The 17927-nt window shown below is 51.2% G+C and overlaps 8 protein-coding genes across 8 annotated transcripts; 3 read left to right on the top strand and 5 right to left on the bottom strand.

Annotated features, from left to right (window-relative positions):
- Nucleotides 1-374: 374 nt before the first annotated feature.
- Nucleotides 375-1681, bottom strand: EJ05DRAFT_480146 (uncharacterized protein). Its single transcript, XM_033744816.1, has one exon. The coding sequence runs from the start codon at nt 1615-1617 to the stop codon at nt 553-555; it is 1065 nt and encodes a 354-aa protein (XP_033596120.1). The 5' UTR covers nt 1618-1681; the 3' UTR covers nt 375-552.
- A 149-nt stretch (nt 1682-1830) lies between these two features.
- EJ05DRAFT_480145 (WD40 repeat-like protein) lies at nt 1831-3452 on the bottom strand. The gene is made up of 2 exons (XM_033744815.1): nt 3412-3452; nt 1831-3358 (listed from the first exon to the last, which is right to left on the bottom strand). Exons 1-2 carry the CDS (start codon nt 3412-3414, stop codon nt 2021-2023), a joined length of 1341 nt encoding a protein of 446 aa, XP_033596119.1. The 5' UTR covers nt 3415-3452; the 3' UTR covers nt 1831-2020.
- EJ05DRAFT_457581 (uncharacterized protein) lies at nt 3399-4389 on the top strand. The gene is made up of 3 exons (XM_033742532.1): nt 3399-3635; nt 3689-3744; nt 3878-4389. The coding sequence occupies exons 1-3, from the start codon at nt 3629-3631 to the stop codon at nt 4271-4273; spliced, it is 459 nt and encodes a 152-aa protein (XP_033596118.1). The 5' UTR covers nt 3399-3628; the 3' UTR covers nt 4274-4389.
- A 394-nt stretch (nt 4390-4783) lies between these two features.
- Nucleotides 4784-5510, bottom strand: EJ05DRAFT_504762 (putative pathogenesis associated protein Cap20; the record flags this gene model as incomplete). Its single annotated transcript, XM_033747619.1, has 2 exons — nt 4784-5284; nt 5454-5510. The coding sequence occupies 2 exons, from the start codon at nt 5508-5510 to the stop codon at nt 4784-4786; spliced, it is 558 nt and encodes a 185-aa protein (XP_033596117.1).
- A 2098-nt stretch (nt 5511-7608) lies between these two features.
- EJ05DRAFT_514623 (short chain dehydrogenase/reductase) lies at nt 7609-8625 on the bottom strand (the record flags this gene model as incomplete). Its single annotated transcript, XM_033748543.1, has 2 exons — nt 8443-8625; nt 7609-8388 (listed from the first exon to the last, which is right to left on the bottom strand). Exons 1-2 carry the CDS (start codon nt 8548-8550, stop codon nt 7609-7611), a joined length of 888 nt encoding a protein of 295 aa, XP_033596116.1. The 5' UTR covers nt 8551-8625.
- Nucleotides 8626-9342: 717 nt separating this feature from the next.
- Nucleotides 9343-10455, bottom strand: EJ05DRAFT_457577 (uncharacterized protein; the record flags this gene model as incomplete). Its single annotated transcript, XM_033742531.1, has 2 exons — nt 9970-10455; nt 9343-9914 (listed from the first exon to the last, which is right to left on the bottom strand). Coding segments are annotated over exons 1-2 (945 nt in total), but the record flags the coding sequence as incomplete, so codon positions are not given.
- A 1070-nt stretch (nt 10456-11525) lies between these two features.
- EJ05DRAFT_480141 (uncharacterized protein) lies at nt 11526-13081 on the top strand. Its single transcript, XM_033744814.1, has 2 exons — nt 11526-12485; nt 12541-13081. Exons 1-2 carry the CDS (start codon nt 11992-11994, stop codon nt 12707-12709), a joined length of 663 nt encoding a protein of 220 aa, XP_033596114.1. The 5' UTR covers nt 11526-11991; the 3' UTR covers nt 12710-13081.
- A 2377-nt stretch (nt 13082-15458) lies between these two features.
- EJ05DRAFT_444741 (DUF907 domain-containing protein) lies at nt 15459-17734 on the top strand (the record flags this gene model as incomplete). Its single annotated transcript, XM_033742137.1, has 3 exons — nt 15459-15762; nt 15811-17332; nt 17371-17734. 3 exons carry the CDS (start codon nt 15459-15461, stop codon nt 17732-17734), a joined length of 2190 nt encoding a protein of 729 aa, XP_033596113.1.
- Between the last annotated feature and the right edge of the window lie 193 nt (nt 17735-17927).

Raw genomic sequence — 17927 nt, 5'->3', positions numbered from 1 at the left:
GATGGATGGATGGATGGATGGATGGATGGATGGATGGATGGATGGATGGATGGATGGATGGATGGATGGATGGATGGATGGATGGATGGATGGATTGCTAGGGATGAATGGCTGGGGAGGAGGGGGTGTATATAATACTTATAGATGTAATACATCATCACATCATATACATCATATACATCATATACATCATATACAGCATACATACAATACAGTAATATAATACAGTATAACACATATACAACCACCAACCCCCCCGGTCTGCCTACATTAATCATACTTTTAGACACCACCATACACTGTCTCCTCCTCCCACTAAACTTCAACCCCTTTCTCAACCCCATTCCCCATTCCACTCCCTCCCCTCTCCCCAAAGTCCCCAGTCCCTCTCTCCCTCTCCTCGACCCCGTCATCCACCATCCACCATCCATCATCCACCATCCATCATCCATCATCCACCATCCATCATCCATCATCCACCATCCATCATCCATAATCTGTTATAATCCCACAATCCCACAAAGCCCTAAATCCCTAAACCCACAAAGCTAATCACCCCCACGGATCCCCAATAAACCCAGGCAAGAAATACTCTACATCGCCGTGCTCGTTGCGTACCCCTTTGCGTAGCGCGGCGAGCTGGTTGCTGGTTAGGTCTGAGAGGCGGTGGGTTGGTGGTATTGATGTGTTGTTGTTGTTGTTGTTGTTGTGCTCTCTGTGGGTTGGGGTGGGGGTGGGGTTGTGTGGTTGCGTGAGTGGTTGCGTGAGTTGTGTAGGATGGGAGAGGTGTGGTGGTGGGCGTTGGGGGAGGTTTGGTTGTGTTTGTGATGTTGATTCTGCGTCTGGAACTGGGGCTTGTGTGGTGCTGGTGGCGGTAGGTTCCCGACCACGGGGTTTGCTCGCGTGTGCCCTGGCGAGAAAGGCGGCGAGGCTGGATGCGGGTGCTGCGGTGCGTTTCTTGGGGGGTGGGGGTTTGGGGGGGTGTGCTGTTGTTGCTGTTTCTGTTGATGTTGCTGCTGCTGTTGTTGCTGCTGCTGCTGCTGCTGTACCAGCTGTGGTTGTCGTAGTCGTTGGCGTCGACGCTGATGTTGTGGTGGTGCTCGTCGTCGTGCCCTGCAGCGGAAGAAGCGTGTCCTCGCCTCGCTCTCGCTCAGCACCATCTTCAGGCGCGTCCTCAAGCGCATCCACATCCAGGTCAAGATCCAGATCAATCTCATCCTGATTGCACCGCCCAGCACCACCGCTGACAACACCTCCAATCCTTATCCCCTTCCCATCCCCATCCCCATCCCCGTTCCCTCCGCCTGCAGTCGCAGTCGTAGTCGCAGTCGCAGTCGCAGACGCAGTAGCATCACCACCACCACCACCACCACCCCTCCGCACACCCACAGCAACAGCATTCGCACCCGTCTTGGTGGTCTGCTTATGCCTATGCCTGTGCCTATTCTCATGCCTGTCTGCGCCCGGGCCGTCGTCGACGGAGAAGCGCATGCGTTTGGGCGCGCGCTGGGAGCCGAATGCGGAGAAGCCCATTGCGGCGGCGAGGGCGGGGTCGATGTCTGTTTCGAGGTTGGGGTCGGGGTCGGGGTCCGGGTGGTCGTGGGGATTGTTGGTCATGGTTTTTTTTGTTTGTTCGTGTGGGTGGGTTGGGTTTTGACGTGTTGTGTTGTGTGTAGAGTGGAGAGTGGGAGGTGATGTTTTTGGAGCTGGGTCTTGGGTGCAGGTCGACGGAGAGCGGGACGGGCCGTGTGCGTTCAGGACTGGGATGGATTGCACGAGATTATTCGCAAGACGGGGCTTCGTCTACCATTGTGACATCTAAGAGGGTGTGCGGCAAGGAATTGATTGCAGTCTACGAGTATCCATCTCATCCCGGGTAACATATTGTCCTGTCTGTGCAACTTCACCAAAAACAACTACATATCCCAGCGCCAACAATGCATCTGACCACCTTTTGAACGCCGTGGCTATGCTATGCTACAAGAGACACAAGACGCAAGAAGAGAGAACACCGCTACCCCTAATCCTCGTCCGCGAGGACCATCTTCTCCCTCTCCGCCCGTCGCTTCCGCAGCCCTTTCTTCGAATGCTTCCTCTCATTCTCCTCGCGCCGCTTGATCGCAGCAATCTCCTCCGCCTTGATCTCGCCCGCCTTCTTGACCGTCTTGGGTTGATGTCTGTGCCGCGCTATCCTGCGTATCTCCGGCATGTGGGCATATCGCGCCTTGAGCGCGTCGTCGTACTCGAGCTTCTGCTTCTCTCTAAACGACTTGACACCCTGGCGCGACGACGCGCGCGCTCTCCACAGACGCACATTCCCGTCGTCGGATCCAGAGAGGACGTAGTTGCTGTCTGGCGTAAAGGCACAAGAGAACACACGCTGCATCCGCTTCGTGTGATAAATATCCCTCGAGTGACCCTTCCGTCGATCCCACAGTCTGATCGTGCGGTCGTACGATGCGCTCACCAATTCCTCTCCCGTCGGGCTAAACTCCACATCCATGACTGCAGCAACGTGATCGCGTAGCACGTTCAAAGCTCGCTTCATGTTTCGCATGTCGAATATGTAGACGTTGTGGTCCTCGTTGGCGCAAGCAAAGTTAAAGGCTTCCATGGGATTCCACGATATTGCGTTGGACGCTAGGTTCAGGACTGTCCTGTGAATGGGAGAGTTGGTTCGGAGATCGTACATGATCACTGATCGGTCGGTTCCGGCAGAGGCCAGGATGGAGGTTTCCGTTTGGTTGAAGGAGACTGTCCGGATGGTGTCGACAGTGGTTGGCCATTCCAATGTCTGCGACGGAGAAGAAGATGGTCTACTAGTGTCGTAGATCGAGATGACCGAGCTCGCTGCAGCAAACGCAGGCTGGTGGCGGTGGTGCGTTATAGCATTGAATGCTCCTTGTCCAAGGTATGTCCCCACAGGAGCTGTGTTCGAGTCTGTGTTGTAGGGATCGAATAGCTTCACTGTCTTGTCGCTTCCACAAGACAGCAACTTCTTGTCTCTGGTCCAACATATTCCTTTGACTATGTTCTCATGCGCTTGCGCTTGCCACGTCTCATTTCGCGTCGGGAGATCCCACACTTTTACCACGCCGTCACCACTTCCACTGGCGAACCGGTCGAGCGAACTGGGATCCTTCGCGATGCTGTATACTCCATCCACATGTCCATTGCCGAGTTGTGCAATGAACGGTGCAGCGAACATGCGCTCGAGCTTCGTCGCTGTGAGTGCTCTCGTATATTCTCGTGCTCTCTCAAAAGGATGCAGCTCTGGGTTGAGATTGCGGGGCGTTCGTGAGACGCCTGTGCCAGGCAGCTGCTGCGATGAGCTGGATCGCGAAAGCGCTTTGATTTTCTGCTGCCGAGTCAGTATGCGCTTCTCATCCACGACGTGTACCGCTTCCTTACCATGGCTGAATTCGTGCGGCGAGATGGCTTGAAGCTGCAGGCCCGGTAACTTTTTTGATGTTTTGACTAGCGTCGAGACGGCAAATTCCGCTAGACGGCTCGCTTGTTCTTCCGCTTCCGGTTCGCGCACACTCACAGAGAATTCCAACCTCTGTCGACAGCCGAGCACCGACAGCACCACGATCACTTTACTAACAAAGCAGGAATCTCAATCAAGATGAAGTGTAAGTGCAATGCGATAGCCTCGTCCATTGAAGATGCTAACTCTATTCGCCAGTCCTCAAGGTAGGCCGTGTCGCCATTATCACCCGGGGCCGATATGCTGGCAAGAAGGTACGATACCAAGACCCCCTCGCGCTTCACGAACTCGATTTTACAATACCATAATGGAATGCACAGTGGTCGCAGAAGAAGAGACGTCACAAAGACTACGCATTGGACCGAAGGCTGACACACGGATGCATAGGTTGTGATCATTCAGCCTCTCGACACCGGCTCAAAATCTCACCCCTTCCCTCATGCTCTCGTTGCCGGCATTGAACGCTACCCGTCGAAGATCACCCGCCGCATGTCAAAGGGTACCCAGGCGAAGCGCTCAAAGGTCAAGCCCTTCATCAAGACCGTCAACTACAACCACCTGATGCCCACCCGTTACACTCTCGAGCTGGAAGGACTGAAGGGCGTAGTGAGCAACGACACATTCAAGGAGCCCAGCCAACGTGAGGAGGCCAAGAAGACTGTCAAGAAGACACTCGAGGAGCGATACGTGAGTGGAAAGAACAGGTGGTTCTTCACTCCTCTGCGTAAGTGGTTGTGCCCGGGACAGGCAAAAGCCCTGCTAACAATTGCTTCAGGTTTCTAAGCGATTCTTTTCGGGTGGATTTGGAGCATAGGTCGTGGTGATGATGGCTTTCCTATTTGCATGCCATGGTATGGGGTCTCAATAAAAGCAACCTAGATGGGTTCAATACCAAATACTCGTACCCTTCCAACATTGTCCTACATAGCGTTAAGGCAGTATCGGAATATGAACAAACGACAATCTCGCAAGTAACCTCACAGTCACGGACTCAGTGCAGATCGTAAAAGTGTCATTTCCAATAAACCGTCTATAAGTCCCTGAGATATCCATCGATATTTATGACACCGAGTCAAGACAAGCACGTCACCGCCATACCGAAGATTCCACCACCGTCGTAGGATACTGACTGCGGAAGCAATTCGCAGTGAGCAGTTTGTGATGAACAGTCTTTGCCCAGAAAGAATACCAGAAAGAAGACCAGAAAGGGGAGAGTATCGTGGGGAGAGTTAAGATGATACATCGCTAAGGTGCAATCGAACCAGACAACTATACAATAACCCGTCGTCTAATCTAGTTATTGGTCTTCTCCTTAATCTCAGTACCCTTGGCCTGGGCACTGTCCTTGGCCTTCGTAAGGTACTGGTATAACAGCTGGTATGCGTCAAGCCCAACCCTCATCTCAGTAGATATAGTGGCCTTGGCGAGCTTGAAGACACCCTCACCATCGGTCTTCTTGTACTCGTCATTGAATGTGGAAAAGATGTAGTCTTTGCCCTCGCCAGCGACGCGAAGAGGTAGGAAGGCGTAGTTCAAAACGGTGGTCTTAACCTTCTCGGTGTCCTCCTTCACGATGGGGACGTAGGATTCAATCTTGCTCAAGCCATCGTCACCTAGGCTGTCGGCCTTTTCGGCGTAGGGCTTTACGTAGCTGTATGGTGTTTGAAGGTAGGGGAAGAAGGGCTTGGCGAAGCGGTCGTAGACATCTGAAGCGATATTCAGAGACTTCTGACCGTAGGAATTGGATTTGTAGTAGTCAATTGAGTCATGAACGACTGGGTAAGAGGTGATGTGCTGTGGCACAGTGTCAGCAGTGTGTCGAACAAGCTCGCAAAGATAGTTCCAGTGTCAAAGCCATAATCAGCTGTCGACACTGATACTATGGAAACAACCAGCAAGTCTCCGCCGGACGATGTTTTCCATGCGTTTTGAGCAGATGAGCATGAAATGAACAAGGACTTACGGAGAGGATCTTCGATTGTGGCGCGTCGCCATTGACGAGGGTCTGTGTCTTGCTCATTTTGAGATCGGATTCAGCGTGGGGCATGAAAAGAAGCTGTAGCAAGATAAGGTATTAGTATGCGTGAAAGGGAGGATGAGACAATTTTGTCCGTAGCAGAGTATTTCTGTTGAGTGAAATGTGATGATCGCTAGAATAAAAGTGGTAGGCGATTGGCATGTGACAAACAATGACGAACGCACCTATGATTGAAACCTGTCCTTGAATGCTGCGTCACGGTTACGGCGGTGTGTACGAGTCAACAGGACAGAACGATTGGATTTGATATCAAACAAGGCAGCAGGCAGCAGGGCAGGGCGATGTAACACTCTTATATGCCATGTCATCGCCCTTGGACAGATATTACACCACATCGCACATCCCGCCAGCCCTCTCCTTCCACCTGCATTTGCATTTTGCTAGACCTGCAAAAAAGCTGGGAGGTGGAAAAGCATGTGAAAGTGCAGGGGCCACTGGCCACTAACGCCAACAACCTTAGAATAACGCCCGCCCGCGCAGGGTTTGATTGATTATGGCCCAAGATAAGAACTTCAACAACACCGTTCCGGTTCCAACCGTTGCTCTGTATATGGCTTCAACGTCCGTCTGGCCTCTACTGCTGCTGTGCAAGTTGCGGCCTGTCATCATGGATGTTGCCTACACTCACATGCAAGCTTTCGTCGGACTTGCAGATTGCCCTACATACGCGAGTTCTTGACGAGTACAACGCTCAACGCTCCTACAGCTCTATTATCAGCACCGCCCGCTGAATCGACCAGAAGGGGAATTTAATATGCGTCTAGCTCCAACCATCGCATCCGGTCGATCGGTGTCTTGCAGGGCTGCGCTATGATCCTATTCGCTACAATGTCAACAGCCATGGGCATATCCCAAGCAGCAAAAACCTTGACTTGTGCTTCCTGCGGCACGCCATCATTGTCCGCGAAGCTCTAACCATGCAACGCAGTGATGGCTTTGGTTGGGACCAGCGGGACAGCTTCACGGTTCAACATCTTGGAAAGGCGTGGCGTGACACAGATGTTTGATTCACGCCCGCCTCTCGGCAGCGAGTCTCAATGCATTGAGTCGCTTCCTATCCAGCCCGCGTGGAGTGGTGGATATTGAGCGTAGTACACATGGGCCCGGCCTTGTCACCTTATCTTGCGCAAAGCAACGCGCCGTCGCGAACGCTACGCACGCATCATACCCACATGTTGCGGACATCGTACACATTGGATTCCTAAGAAGAGGCCTGGAACACGGATTGAGCTGAAATCCCGCGGATCGAACGTTGCAATGCCCGTTCATAAATCTATGACCACGAATCAATGCAGGGAATTGCACGAATCATCTTTGAACCCTCGTTTAGCTCTGCCCAGACTCGCTGGAGTTACGCAATAATGGCGCTACCATGCGGACGCGTTGATGGCGAAAAACATCTTTGCGATAGCATCAGCCACAATCTGGTGGGCTGACGCCTTTCACGTGTCAGCCGTTGACATCTGCAACGCATTTCTTCGCTCACCTCACGTAACATAAACATAATCTTGCGTTCACAAGCCCCACGTCCCAAACAATGCCAGTTCGATTACCAGTGAGAACGACTGTCGACTGTTGTTGTACCTCCTCTATTCCGGTGAGAACATACGATTCTGCTGCTGTGCAAATACCAGAGCATCAAGAGGGACTACTGTAGCAGAACAGTGTCTTCACGACCTAGACCTAATCAGCATCAAACGTACGATAGACATCATCCCAGCGATCCGATATCATTACTGTTCTCCCCTCCTTGTACAGGCGGCAGCTCTACGATGATGGCCGCACTGTCCTGATTTTTTCGGGCACATCATCTCTCAAGCGGGTACTCGCGATTTCCACGAAGCTTGTCATTAACATATAGCCCCAACTCTATATCTCTATCGCAACCTCCGCATCTTATCGTATCCACAATGCCGGGAAGTTTGTTGTGTGTATCACAGCTACCAATGATATTCAATGTGCAGTGGGGGTTCAGAGATATCTAGATTCGCACGAATGCGAATCATAGAGATCGTTTCCCGCCTCCTAAGTCTCTAATGGCCATACATTAATGATCGCTCCACTCTCCCAGCTTCGAAGTCTAGTAAGTCGCTGGCTGACCTCCTACTCTTCCCCCATCAATCAGCTGTATAGATCCATTCATGTACGATCCTGCTGGACTCATCAGCCACATGGCCGTTCCGGCAATATCTTCCTCAGTACCCGTCCTCTCCAGGGGACAAGTTTTTGCCGGCAAGTTGCCTTCTTGCCTCGGATCTTTGCCGGTCTTGTTCCACGGCATGTTTTCCGTCATCTCGCTAGGAAAGAACCCTGGTGCGATCGCATTGCACCGAATCTTATACGGCCCAAGCACCGTCGACAACTGCTTCACCATATGCGACGCCGCAACCTTGCTGTATGAATAACTGAACCCCGCCGCCGGCACACGCGTATACGCCGCAATACTCGATGTGACGATTATTTGGCTCTTCATAACCACGTTCGCAGCCTTGTTGCCTGCGTCCAGCAGCTTCGCAAACGCCAGCGCTGTAAAGAATGTGCCCGTGACATTGACATGCATCGTCTGAGTAAAGTCACTCATCTCTACCTCGCACAGCCTGCTCGTAAACTCGTCCAAAGAAGGCGGCGTGTCGCGCGACAGCAAATCGCCCGTTGGCGGCCCGATGGCGCCTGAGTTTGCAAACAGCACGTTGATGAATCCGGATTCCGAGGACACTTTCGCGGCGGCCGCGGCGAGCTGTGACTTGTCTGTCACATCGCATACGATGGGTTTGATACTGCCGTTTTTGGCTTCTGCGGCGGTGCGCTCGAGAGCTTCGGCACGACGGCCGAGAACATAGACTGCTTTTGCACCGTTCGCCTGCGAGAGTCATTTAGTGAGTGATGGGGTATACTGTATGGTCGTGGATCTTACGTCCAGTGCGTGTGCTACGTTTGCGCCCAAACCGGATCCACCGCCCGTGATGACGGCGACGAGGCCCTTGACGGAGAAGAGAGATGTGGCGTCGTAATTGGGTGCCATTCTGATGAAATTTCAAGGTCCTATTTCTCCAGGGGTCACCTCAAAGACTGGTAATGGTTCTGTTTAGCGAAGTCACTGTGATCTTTTATATGTGTAGCATGCTCCTCACGTCCATAGACTAGTGTGTGGTTAGCATACGCGGTACGTCATGCCGAACACCGATTCAGATTATAAATCCAGCCTCGAACGAGCCTGTGCCGGCAATGATCATGTTTTAAGGCATACAGTCTGGGACATCAAGATGGTGTTCCACCAATAGAATTGCGGCTGCTGGTGCCGCCTGTACAATGGTCGCTTACTAAATCGGGCGAATGTTTACATATTTTTGTGATGTGGCAATGCGCACTTGGGGGCTACATACCACTACAGGTAAGTGTGCGAATTTCCCAGCGGTATATGATTATATTTCTCCAGGCCATCGTAATGCCAAATGCACACAGCGGGTTTCACTACTTGGCGCGTCGAGCATAGGAGAAACAGCCAGGAGTTGCGATGTGTTTATTCCACAGTACGTATAGAAAATATTGAAGCAAAATATTGGAATTGAAAAATAACGTCCAGGGTATCAGTGCCGCCTCATCTTCTGCTATGCCCGGGATATTATCAAACACCATGAAATACCATCAAGCTCATTACAATACAACATCAAATCATTACAGTCTGGCAAAGCTACAGACCCACCGTCCATAGACATGCTTAGATGTTCTCGGTACGACGGCCCATGGCTTCGATGTTGGCAGCGTTGAGAATAGACTGCATTCCATCATCCTCAGGCTGCTGTTGGTACTGCTGCGACGAAGAAGCTTCGCCATTCGCATGATTCTGCGCGATCGCAGCCTGAACCGACTGATTCATAGCAGGCATGAATATAATTTTGCTGTTAGATGACTTGGCCATCTGCTGCATGGCCTCGAGATAGCGAATCTGCATAGCTGGAGCACTGGACAAGATATCGGCGGCCTGACGCATCAACTTGGCGCTCTCGACTTCGGCGCGCGCGGCAATGACCTTGGCCTCACCACTGCGCTTGCTCTGGGCTGCCATGGACAGCGAGTCTTGGAGCTCTTGGCTGAAGATGATGTCCTTGACTAGCATGCTCTCGACCTCGACGCCCCAGCCCAGTGCAATCTCTTCAATGATCTCGCGGATGGACTGTGCGACTTCTTCGCGACGCTCGATTACGTCCTGGAGGACGCGGGCACCGACGACGTGGCGTAGGGTGGTTTGTGTGCGCTCTACGAGCGCCTGGCGGACGTTTGAGATGCCAAAGGCAGCCTTGTGTGGCGAGGTGATGCGGTAGTAGATGACAGAGGTGAGATGCAGGGAGACGTTGTCCTTGGTCATGCAGACTTGCTTGGGGACCTCTGTAGACGGCTGTTAGTGGTCGTTGGCGACATACGCTTCCCTGCTAACACATACCAACGATCTGAATCTTGACATCCACTTGAATCAGGCGCTCAGACAACGGGTTGATCTTAACGAGACCTGGGTCGACTGCGCGCGCAAAGCGTCCAAACCTCGTTACCAGACCAACTTGACCCTGGGTGACGGTTTTGAAAGGGTTGGGGCATACGAAACAGCATGGAATCGCACCGCAAGTTCCGATGATCGATCCAAGGCTGTTTATCATTCCACCATACCAACCATGTTGCGCCTCATCCTCAGTATCGGGCTTGATAACCTGTGCATAGGATGGTTGCAGGTCTTCACGGCGTGGCGGTTGGACCTTGATAATAGGTTCGTGAGATCCGTGCGACGACTGGCCGTTCGTGACAGGTGACTTTCCACTCATGTTGTGTATGATAGGTGGTATATGAGGTGGATGTAGTGAGGTATACAGAGTAGTCAAGCACACAGACTGCTGCGGGGACGATCACAGATGAGGGGAACGTAAGCGTGTTATATAGACGTAGTGCATTCTGCGTCTCTGACAGATGGCCAGGGATGTGAATGTGGCCCTAGCTCCCTACCTAGCTTCCTCCGCATTTCCTGACTGCGCCTTGCCGCTTTGAGATTCCAGTTACCCCGAGCTTGTTTGGCATTCCTAGAAGCCAGGAATTCAGTCAAGCCCTTTCTACGCATTATCACAGCTTCATTGTCTATGGTAACTATCACAACCACAGTCCACTTTGTCTCTAGACTCTAGAGATCTCTCAATCGCAATTCACTGCGTGAAATGTATGTTGAGCTTCCAGAAAAGCAGCCAGCCGTCGCGTGGCCTAGCGCTGCATCTGTAAAGCTTAGCCCTCGATCCGCGTTCGGTCATGCGCTTCCCGGAGGCACATCCATGCCCATCATCGACTTCCTGACGGGGCTGTGCACTTCGTCTCTTGATCGATTCTGCCTTGAATCTTAAATCTTTGCCGCCAGCCGTTCTTTGATCTCTGGCCATGAGAGACGAATCATATGTCATCGCGGACAGATCCGGAAACAGCTGAGCCTCAGTGTTGGCTCTTCCTTGTGAACAGGAACAGTTGGAGCGCATCTTGGTTTCGCATTCCGGATGGATGTTCGTCGTACGTATCGCGCAGGCATTACAGTATAACGTTTTCCATATCCATCCAAGATACTGCATCGGGACACGGGAACGGTTGTGACGGCAGACGACATTTGCCATCGACGATTGCTTAAGCCTATCCCAGCAACATCATGACAAGCACGAGATTGTTCGCTGACAGGGCAGACTTTGCATATTACACTCGAAATCCTTCAATTCAAGAGCCTCGCCACAATCAGCCGGTGTGATATACTGATGTTTCGGCGCCAGATATCCACTTTTTAAGCATTCCACACGGCCCTTGGTGGCAATGCAATCTTCCCACGGTCTTCTGTAGCGCTTCTTTCGAGCGAATCCGAGGCCGTATAGAAGACATGTTGACAGGTTATGTCAGCCTGAAACGGCACGAAGGCATGCTTGTTCTGCTATCACTTATTTAGGAGCAAAAGAGTCACTGGACGCCGTATACACCTGCACCGCCATGATGGCTACCTACTGTCGGTGAGCATAACTTCGGCTCGCATGGCACTTCATATTCGATCAATTGTGTTTTGGTCAGGAAGCTACATTCTCAGCTTCGTCATTCCACACTTGCAGATGTTCTCATTGTTACCATGGTCGCCTTGTCGAGGTAAGTCTCTACGTAGGTGAAGTTCAAGGCTTGCCATATCACCGGACGGGTTGATAATCTTGACGTATGGCATCTCGTCATCGCTTCATTGTACTTCTATTCAATCTGCCAATCTATACTACACAGTCTGTTTCCTAGTACTCATGATCGTTTTCCAGTACAGAACAACGTCAACGTTGATATTGGCCGCCTTTTCATCATCATGCATGTAATACCCCTGTAGCTGACAACATGCAGCTGAGGGGTTCACGATTCCACGATATCACATCTTCGTCTTCGATATGCGTAACAAAGAAGGTCGAATTCTCTCAATATGGAGGTCTCACCAAACTCGACTATCATTCTAGACTGCAATGACAGCAACCTATCCGTCGCCGCTAGCATAACCGGCATCCTCACGTTCGCCTATGCCGTCCTGACAGGTACATACTTGGTACTATACCAACTAAGCCAAGATGCACGCCAGTCAGCCGTGGAAATGCGAGAAGCCAAACAACGCTTCGGAGTGCACGTCGCCACGATCGAGAAAGTCCAGCAGACAATATCGAAATGTCTAGAACAGGACGTGACAGGCCCCCGAGGCAGAGATTTAGATACTGCAGTCGGTCTTGTCCAATCTGCTATGGCATCCATGTTCGCCTTCAACAGCCTTTTCGATCGACTGATGGTGCCGGGCTTGGACATACATCGCCGGACGCGATTCAAGAGTCTGCTGCGATATCTGTGGTTCAAGGAGACGCTTATCACGAGACTCGGCAAAGCAGAGAGGGATATCGAGATCGCGAGGAGCTATGTCAATGACAACATGTAGGCCCATATCTGGATTCTAGAGCGTTGAGTGCCGTGTTGATGATCTTTGCAGACAGATCGTCACCGAAGCTCAACTTGCAGACATGTCCATCATGGATCAAGTGTTGTATGTGCGTACTCGAACAGATCATATGTCAGATATGATCGAGGCCTTGCACGAACAAGTAACAGGCCTATCCCAATCCCTGAGGTTCGATCGAAGTCGTCGGAGATCAATGTAGGGACAAGCGACTTTCGTTGCGAGCACATCGAGCAGTGACAAATTTGTAAACTGACCAAAACATGTTACGTGGTCACATGAAGCCCGACTTGGAAAATCCCATCGGACGTATTGCGTGCGCGCTATATCGCTGAGCTATTAGTCGTTGATACAGTCCAAGAACTGTACGCTTTTCAACTCTATTACACTTCTTCGCTATTCATCATTTCAGAGGTAGATGGACGATAGAGACGGAGATTTTGAGCACGAGGAGGAGTTTACATAGATGTATAGATCTTAGCCAGGGCCAGCAGTTTCATCACAGAGTAGCAAATCACAACGTAGTGAGTTGGTTAGGCACAGCTCTCATTTGGGCAGGAGAGACACATAGTGAGTGGTGTGTGTGACGTGTCTAGAAGAAGTTGAAAACGCAGTGAGACAGTAATCTGCTTACGTATCAGGACGCCTATCATGAGAAACCCACTCGGCCGTCTCTAAATATGGACAGTTTAGCTCTTTGATCGAAGGCATGTGGGGATGGATGATTGATGAGCCCTCGCACTTAAAGTTTACGTTGCATTTTTAGTACCAGGTATTTCGCTTTCCACTCCAAGAATGTGACCAGCGAAGCGATGTCATGAGTGACGATGGAACTGACGAGATTTTGAGGCTGAGAGTGAAATGTGAGGGGCTGAGGAGCGGTATGACGGTGCATGCAGAATCCTTCGGGGCAGCGCGCGAGGGTGTAGAATACATCGTCACCATCGTACTTGAGTACTTTGCATTTGAACATAAAGGGGGTAGAATATTCATTATACAAGTAATAATAGTGTTCTATACAGAATAAAACTGTCCAAATAGAGCATAATTTTCCCGATATCAACATAGAGTGGTTGTGGCGCTTGGCTGGCGGCCAAGATGTTATCTCGACTCTTGAAACGAGGCGAAGGATGTCATTGTCATGCAAGTCGCCGCTGCTGTCTCTTTTGTTGAGGTGTCTGGCATAGGCGTGAGGTTGCAATCTGCATTATACATAGTACTGGGACTGGTTGATGATTGAAATGAAGCTCGACAAGGTCAATGCTCGAGGCTCCTAAGGATGTCTGCGCCACAAAACGATAACACGGGCCTTCGCTCTGAAAGAATGATGGACAAGAAGATGCTCTTCATATTCTGCTATTGTCACAGTAATGTCAATTCCCTCGATCTATTTCTGCGATGTACAACGGGCCAACGGCATGGGGCAAGGTGGACAAAAATAGGCGCATCAGGAATGGAAACTGCCAGAGCTGCACTGCCACGCGGTTCCATTCCAAGATTATTGCCTCTAGCCACTCCTGGCCCTTGCTCGCTGTTGCTAGGAAAAATGGATGTTATGGTGACGGTGGATCTCAGCAACGTAACATGTGTGTGTGTGCAACACGCATTGAGCAGTGTGCCATGCGACAATAACGACACATGTACTCGGTAATTCTTCTTGACAGCTGTTGTATCATGTCCTCGAAGAAGTCAAGGCGCGAGATTGCGGCCATATCGGAGGGATAATTGTGCATGCTGTTACATCTATGTCCCGACTCCCATTGTCCCGCAACGGCTGTCATGCACAAAGAGTCGCAGCCTGGAAGTCGGGGGCGCGGAGATGCGCTGGAACTGGCGGCCAGACGGCACCAGAGACCCCTAATTGCACGGTATTTAGGCAGGTACTCGCCAAAAGTTAGGGCGGGTCATGCCTTTTAGGGGGGAGGTAGTAGCAGCGGGTCATCCCCAAGCGGCCATGTTGCCATTAGACCCTCTAGAATCTAATAAGCTCCGGCGCAAGCCACGCATATCGCGGGCCCACGTCCCACGCCCACTCACCGTCAAGCTGGAGTTATAGTTGCAGTTGCAGCAGAGAAAGGCTTCGTATTCTGTCCAGCTGATGAGCCATCAACGCCAGCTCTGCGTGTCTCTGATCTGACTGAAAAGGACGCTGGTCTGCTGTTACCTCGTCGTGTTTGATCGCCAGATATCTCACATCTTCCACACCGCGCGCCCTACTCAAAAGACGCTGTCCCGTACCGAAAATCGTGCATCTTACTGCGAGGGGCGAGGATAGAGTGGGCCACAGTCTTCAAAGCAAGGGCCCAAGTCCCAACAGCCCGCTCGCACTATTAATTAGTTAATGTTTTTGTGATTTGGACTTTTGGGGCATCGAGGCGCCAGGGGTTTACGCACACGATCCGGGCAAATAGCGGCTAGCGACTCCAGCAACTCCAGCAACTAGCAATTAGCCCGCCCTCCTGTCCAATCATCCGTCGCGCTCCCAATTTCGAAACACAATACGCTACCGCTCGTCCTCTTGTCGCTTCCACACCTTTACTTCTGCTTCTCTCTGCATCTCTCTCTCTCACGCCTTCGTTCGTTCCAAGCCTTACTCTCTCTCTCCATTCCTCACCCCTCTCTCACCTCTCTCGTTTCAAGTCTCTCCATCTTCTTACATTCGTTCTGACTCCTCACCATCTCGGGCGACCTCACGATCACGCTCTCCAACCTTCCATCAGCATCTTCATCTCGCCCCTTTCACCTTTCTTCGCCGCGACAAAGGTTGATCCTGCGTGGCCCACACCTTACGTTTAATACACCTTTTTGTTTCTTTGTCTTCCACATTCGACTTCGAATCCATCACGATCCATTACAAGAACCCAACATCTCGCCTGGGTTCACGACTGTAACGCCTGCCATCTGTTGGCATCAGCAAAACACTCTTCACCTATCGCAAACACATATACAGGATGAGGATAACGGTATCCTCACTACTGGGCTCTACGCTCTTATTGGCCTCTACTGCAGTTGCAGACGATGTTCTCAGGACCGAGGGCTTCAGCAACTGTGCTGCCAATACAGACGTCAGTGTCCAGAAGGTCAACATCGAGTACAGCAAAGGTGCAAACGTCGTCAACTTCGACGTCGCTGGTACCAGTCTGAAGGAACAAAAGGTCACGGGTACCATCATCGTGACTGCATATGGTAAAGAGGTTTATAAGAAAGACTTTGACCCTTGTGACGAGGCGAACAAGGTGGATCAAATGTGTCCAAGTAAGCCTCTATTGAACTAAACGCCTATCCAAACTAACTTTACTACAGTTCCACAGGGGCATTTCTCAGCCAGCGGCATTCAGAGCATTCCTGAAGAATACTTAAACAAGATCCCTGCCATCGCTTTCACCGTTCCTAACCTCGATGGAATGGCAACACTTGAATTAAAGACTAAGGATAGTGGTGAAATTCTCTCATGTATCCAATCCACAGTCAACAATGGCAAGAGTTTCGATGTTGCCGCGGTGTCCTATGTCACCGCAGGTATGGCTGGAGCCGCACTTGTTCTCTCCGGTCTGACCGCCCTGGGTGCAGCGGGCAACCCGGGTACTCCTACGCCGAGTCCTACATTCGGTGAGACTATGGGATGGTTCCAGGGCATTGCTCTGAACGGCATGATGTCGGTCAAGTACCCTCAGGTCTATCAAAGTTTCAGCCGGAACTTTGCCTTCAGCTCGGGTCTGGTCACTTGGGACGGTCTGCAGACAAGTATCGACAACTTCCGTGCAAAGACTGGTGGTAATCTTACTGAAGACAGCGTGGCCTACCTCCGAAACTCTACACTAGTATACACAAAGAACACGGTGAGCAAGCGCAGCCTCGACTCGCTGTCTCTGTTTGGCAGAGACGATCTACAAGTCGGTTCCGACAACAACACTGACGCCGGTGCTCAAGAAAGCGAAGGAAAGAACCAACACTTGGTTGCCAACATACAGGGCTACGTCGAAGCGCTTACTATCCCACAAGCCAACACCTTTATGACCATCCTCTTGGTTTTTGCCTGTGTTGTTGGTGCCATTATCGTCGGCATACTGCTATTCAAAGTCATTCTCGAGACTTGGGCTCTCTTTGGCACGTTCCCCAAAGGCCTCACTGGCTTCAGGAAACGGTACTGGTGGCTCGTGGCCAAGACTATCACCAACTTGATTCTTATCCTTTACGGCGTGTGGGTTTTGTACTGTGTCTACCAATTCACCAATGGCGATTCCTGGGCAGCAAAGACACTAGCCGGCGTCACCCTCGCTATGTTTACCGCGGTCCTCGGATTCTTCACGTTCCGCATCTACCAGCTTGCAAACAAGTACAAGAGGTCTGAAGGCGACGTGTCCGGCTTGTACGAGAACAAAGACACATGGATCAAGTACAGCTTGTTTTATGACAGCTACAAGAAGAGCTACTGGTGGATCTTCGTTCCCGCAATCATTTACATGTTTGCCAAGGGCTGTGTTATTGCAGGTGCCAACGGCCACGGACTTGTCCAAACTGGTGGTCAGATCATCATTGAGTCCCTACTGCTAGGTCTTCTCTTGTGGTCTCGTCCATATACTCTAAAGTCTGGCAACTGGATCAACATCTTTATCCAGGTTGTTCGTGTACTGTCTGTCGTCTGCATCCTGGTCTTTGTTGAGGAGCTTGGTCTTTCCCAAACCACTCAAACCGTTACCGGCGTTGTTTTGATTGTTGTCCAGTCCACATTGACAGGTGCTCTTGCGATCCTCATTGCAGTCAATGCCATCATTATGTGCTGCAAGGACAACCCACACAGGAAGAAGAGAAAGGAGGCCGGTATGTATTAACATTGTTATTATCAGGACAATACTAACCCAGTATAGAAAAACTCAACCGTGATCTCGACAACCTCACTCCTCTCGATGCGCGCAACTCTCTCCTTATGGACACGACCGAGTACAAAGGCCATGACGACAGCCGTCATCCCATGGTGTCCGCTGCTCCTCTAAACCACAACGGCTACGACTCGGTCGACCATCTTGATACGTCATACCGTGACCATGACCACGATCGTCATACTCGCAACCCAAGCGAGACGCGCCGTGGCCTACTTGATGAAGCCGCAAGCTTTGGTGGTCGGGGTTCACACAGGAGCATCAGTCCACCAGCAACACGCGTCCCACGGTTGCCCGACATCGAGATGGGACCACCGCAAGGCGGCTTTCGAGGCCAGGCCTACTAGGACTTGCGTCTTTATAACGACTCCAACGTGAACGTGTGAATACAGGCGCGACGGAAAAAAGGTTCCAACTGTGCATACCCGGTTCCTATCTGCTGATTGAGCGATCTTCTCCTTGTCATGTTTAGTACTACCACCTTGGCATTTTACTGCTATCTCTATAACTCCTAACACTTTGCTTAAGACGTCTCACTTT

This window comes from Pseudovirgaria hyperparasitica (genome assembly GCF_010093815.1).
Source record: "Pseudovirgaria hyperparasitica strain CBS 121739 unplaced genomic scaffold EJ05scaffold_19, whole genome shotgun sequence".
Lineage (NCBI taxonomy): Eukaryota > Fungi > Ascomycota > Dothideomycetes > Acrospermales > Acrospermaceae > Pseudovirgaria > Pseudovirgaria hyperparasitica.
Note: the sequence above shows the minus strand (reverse complement) of the source record. Positions and strands in the feature narration are given on the sequence as shown.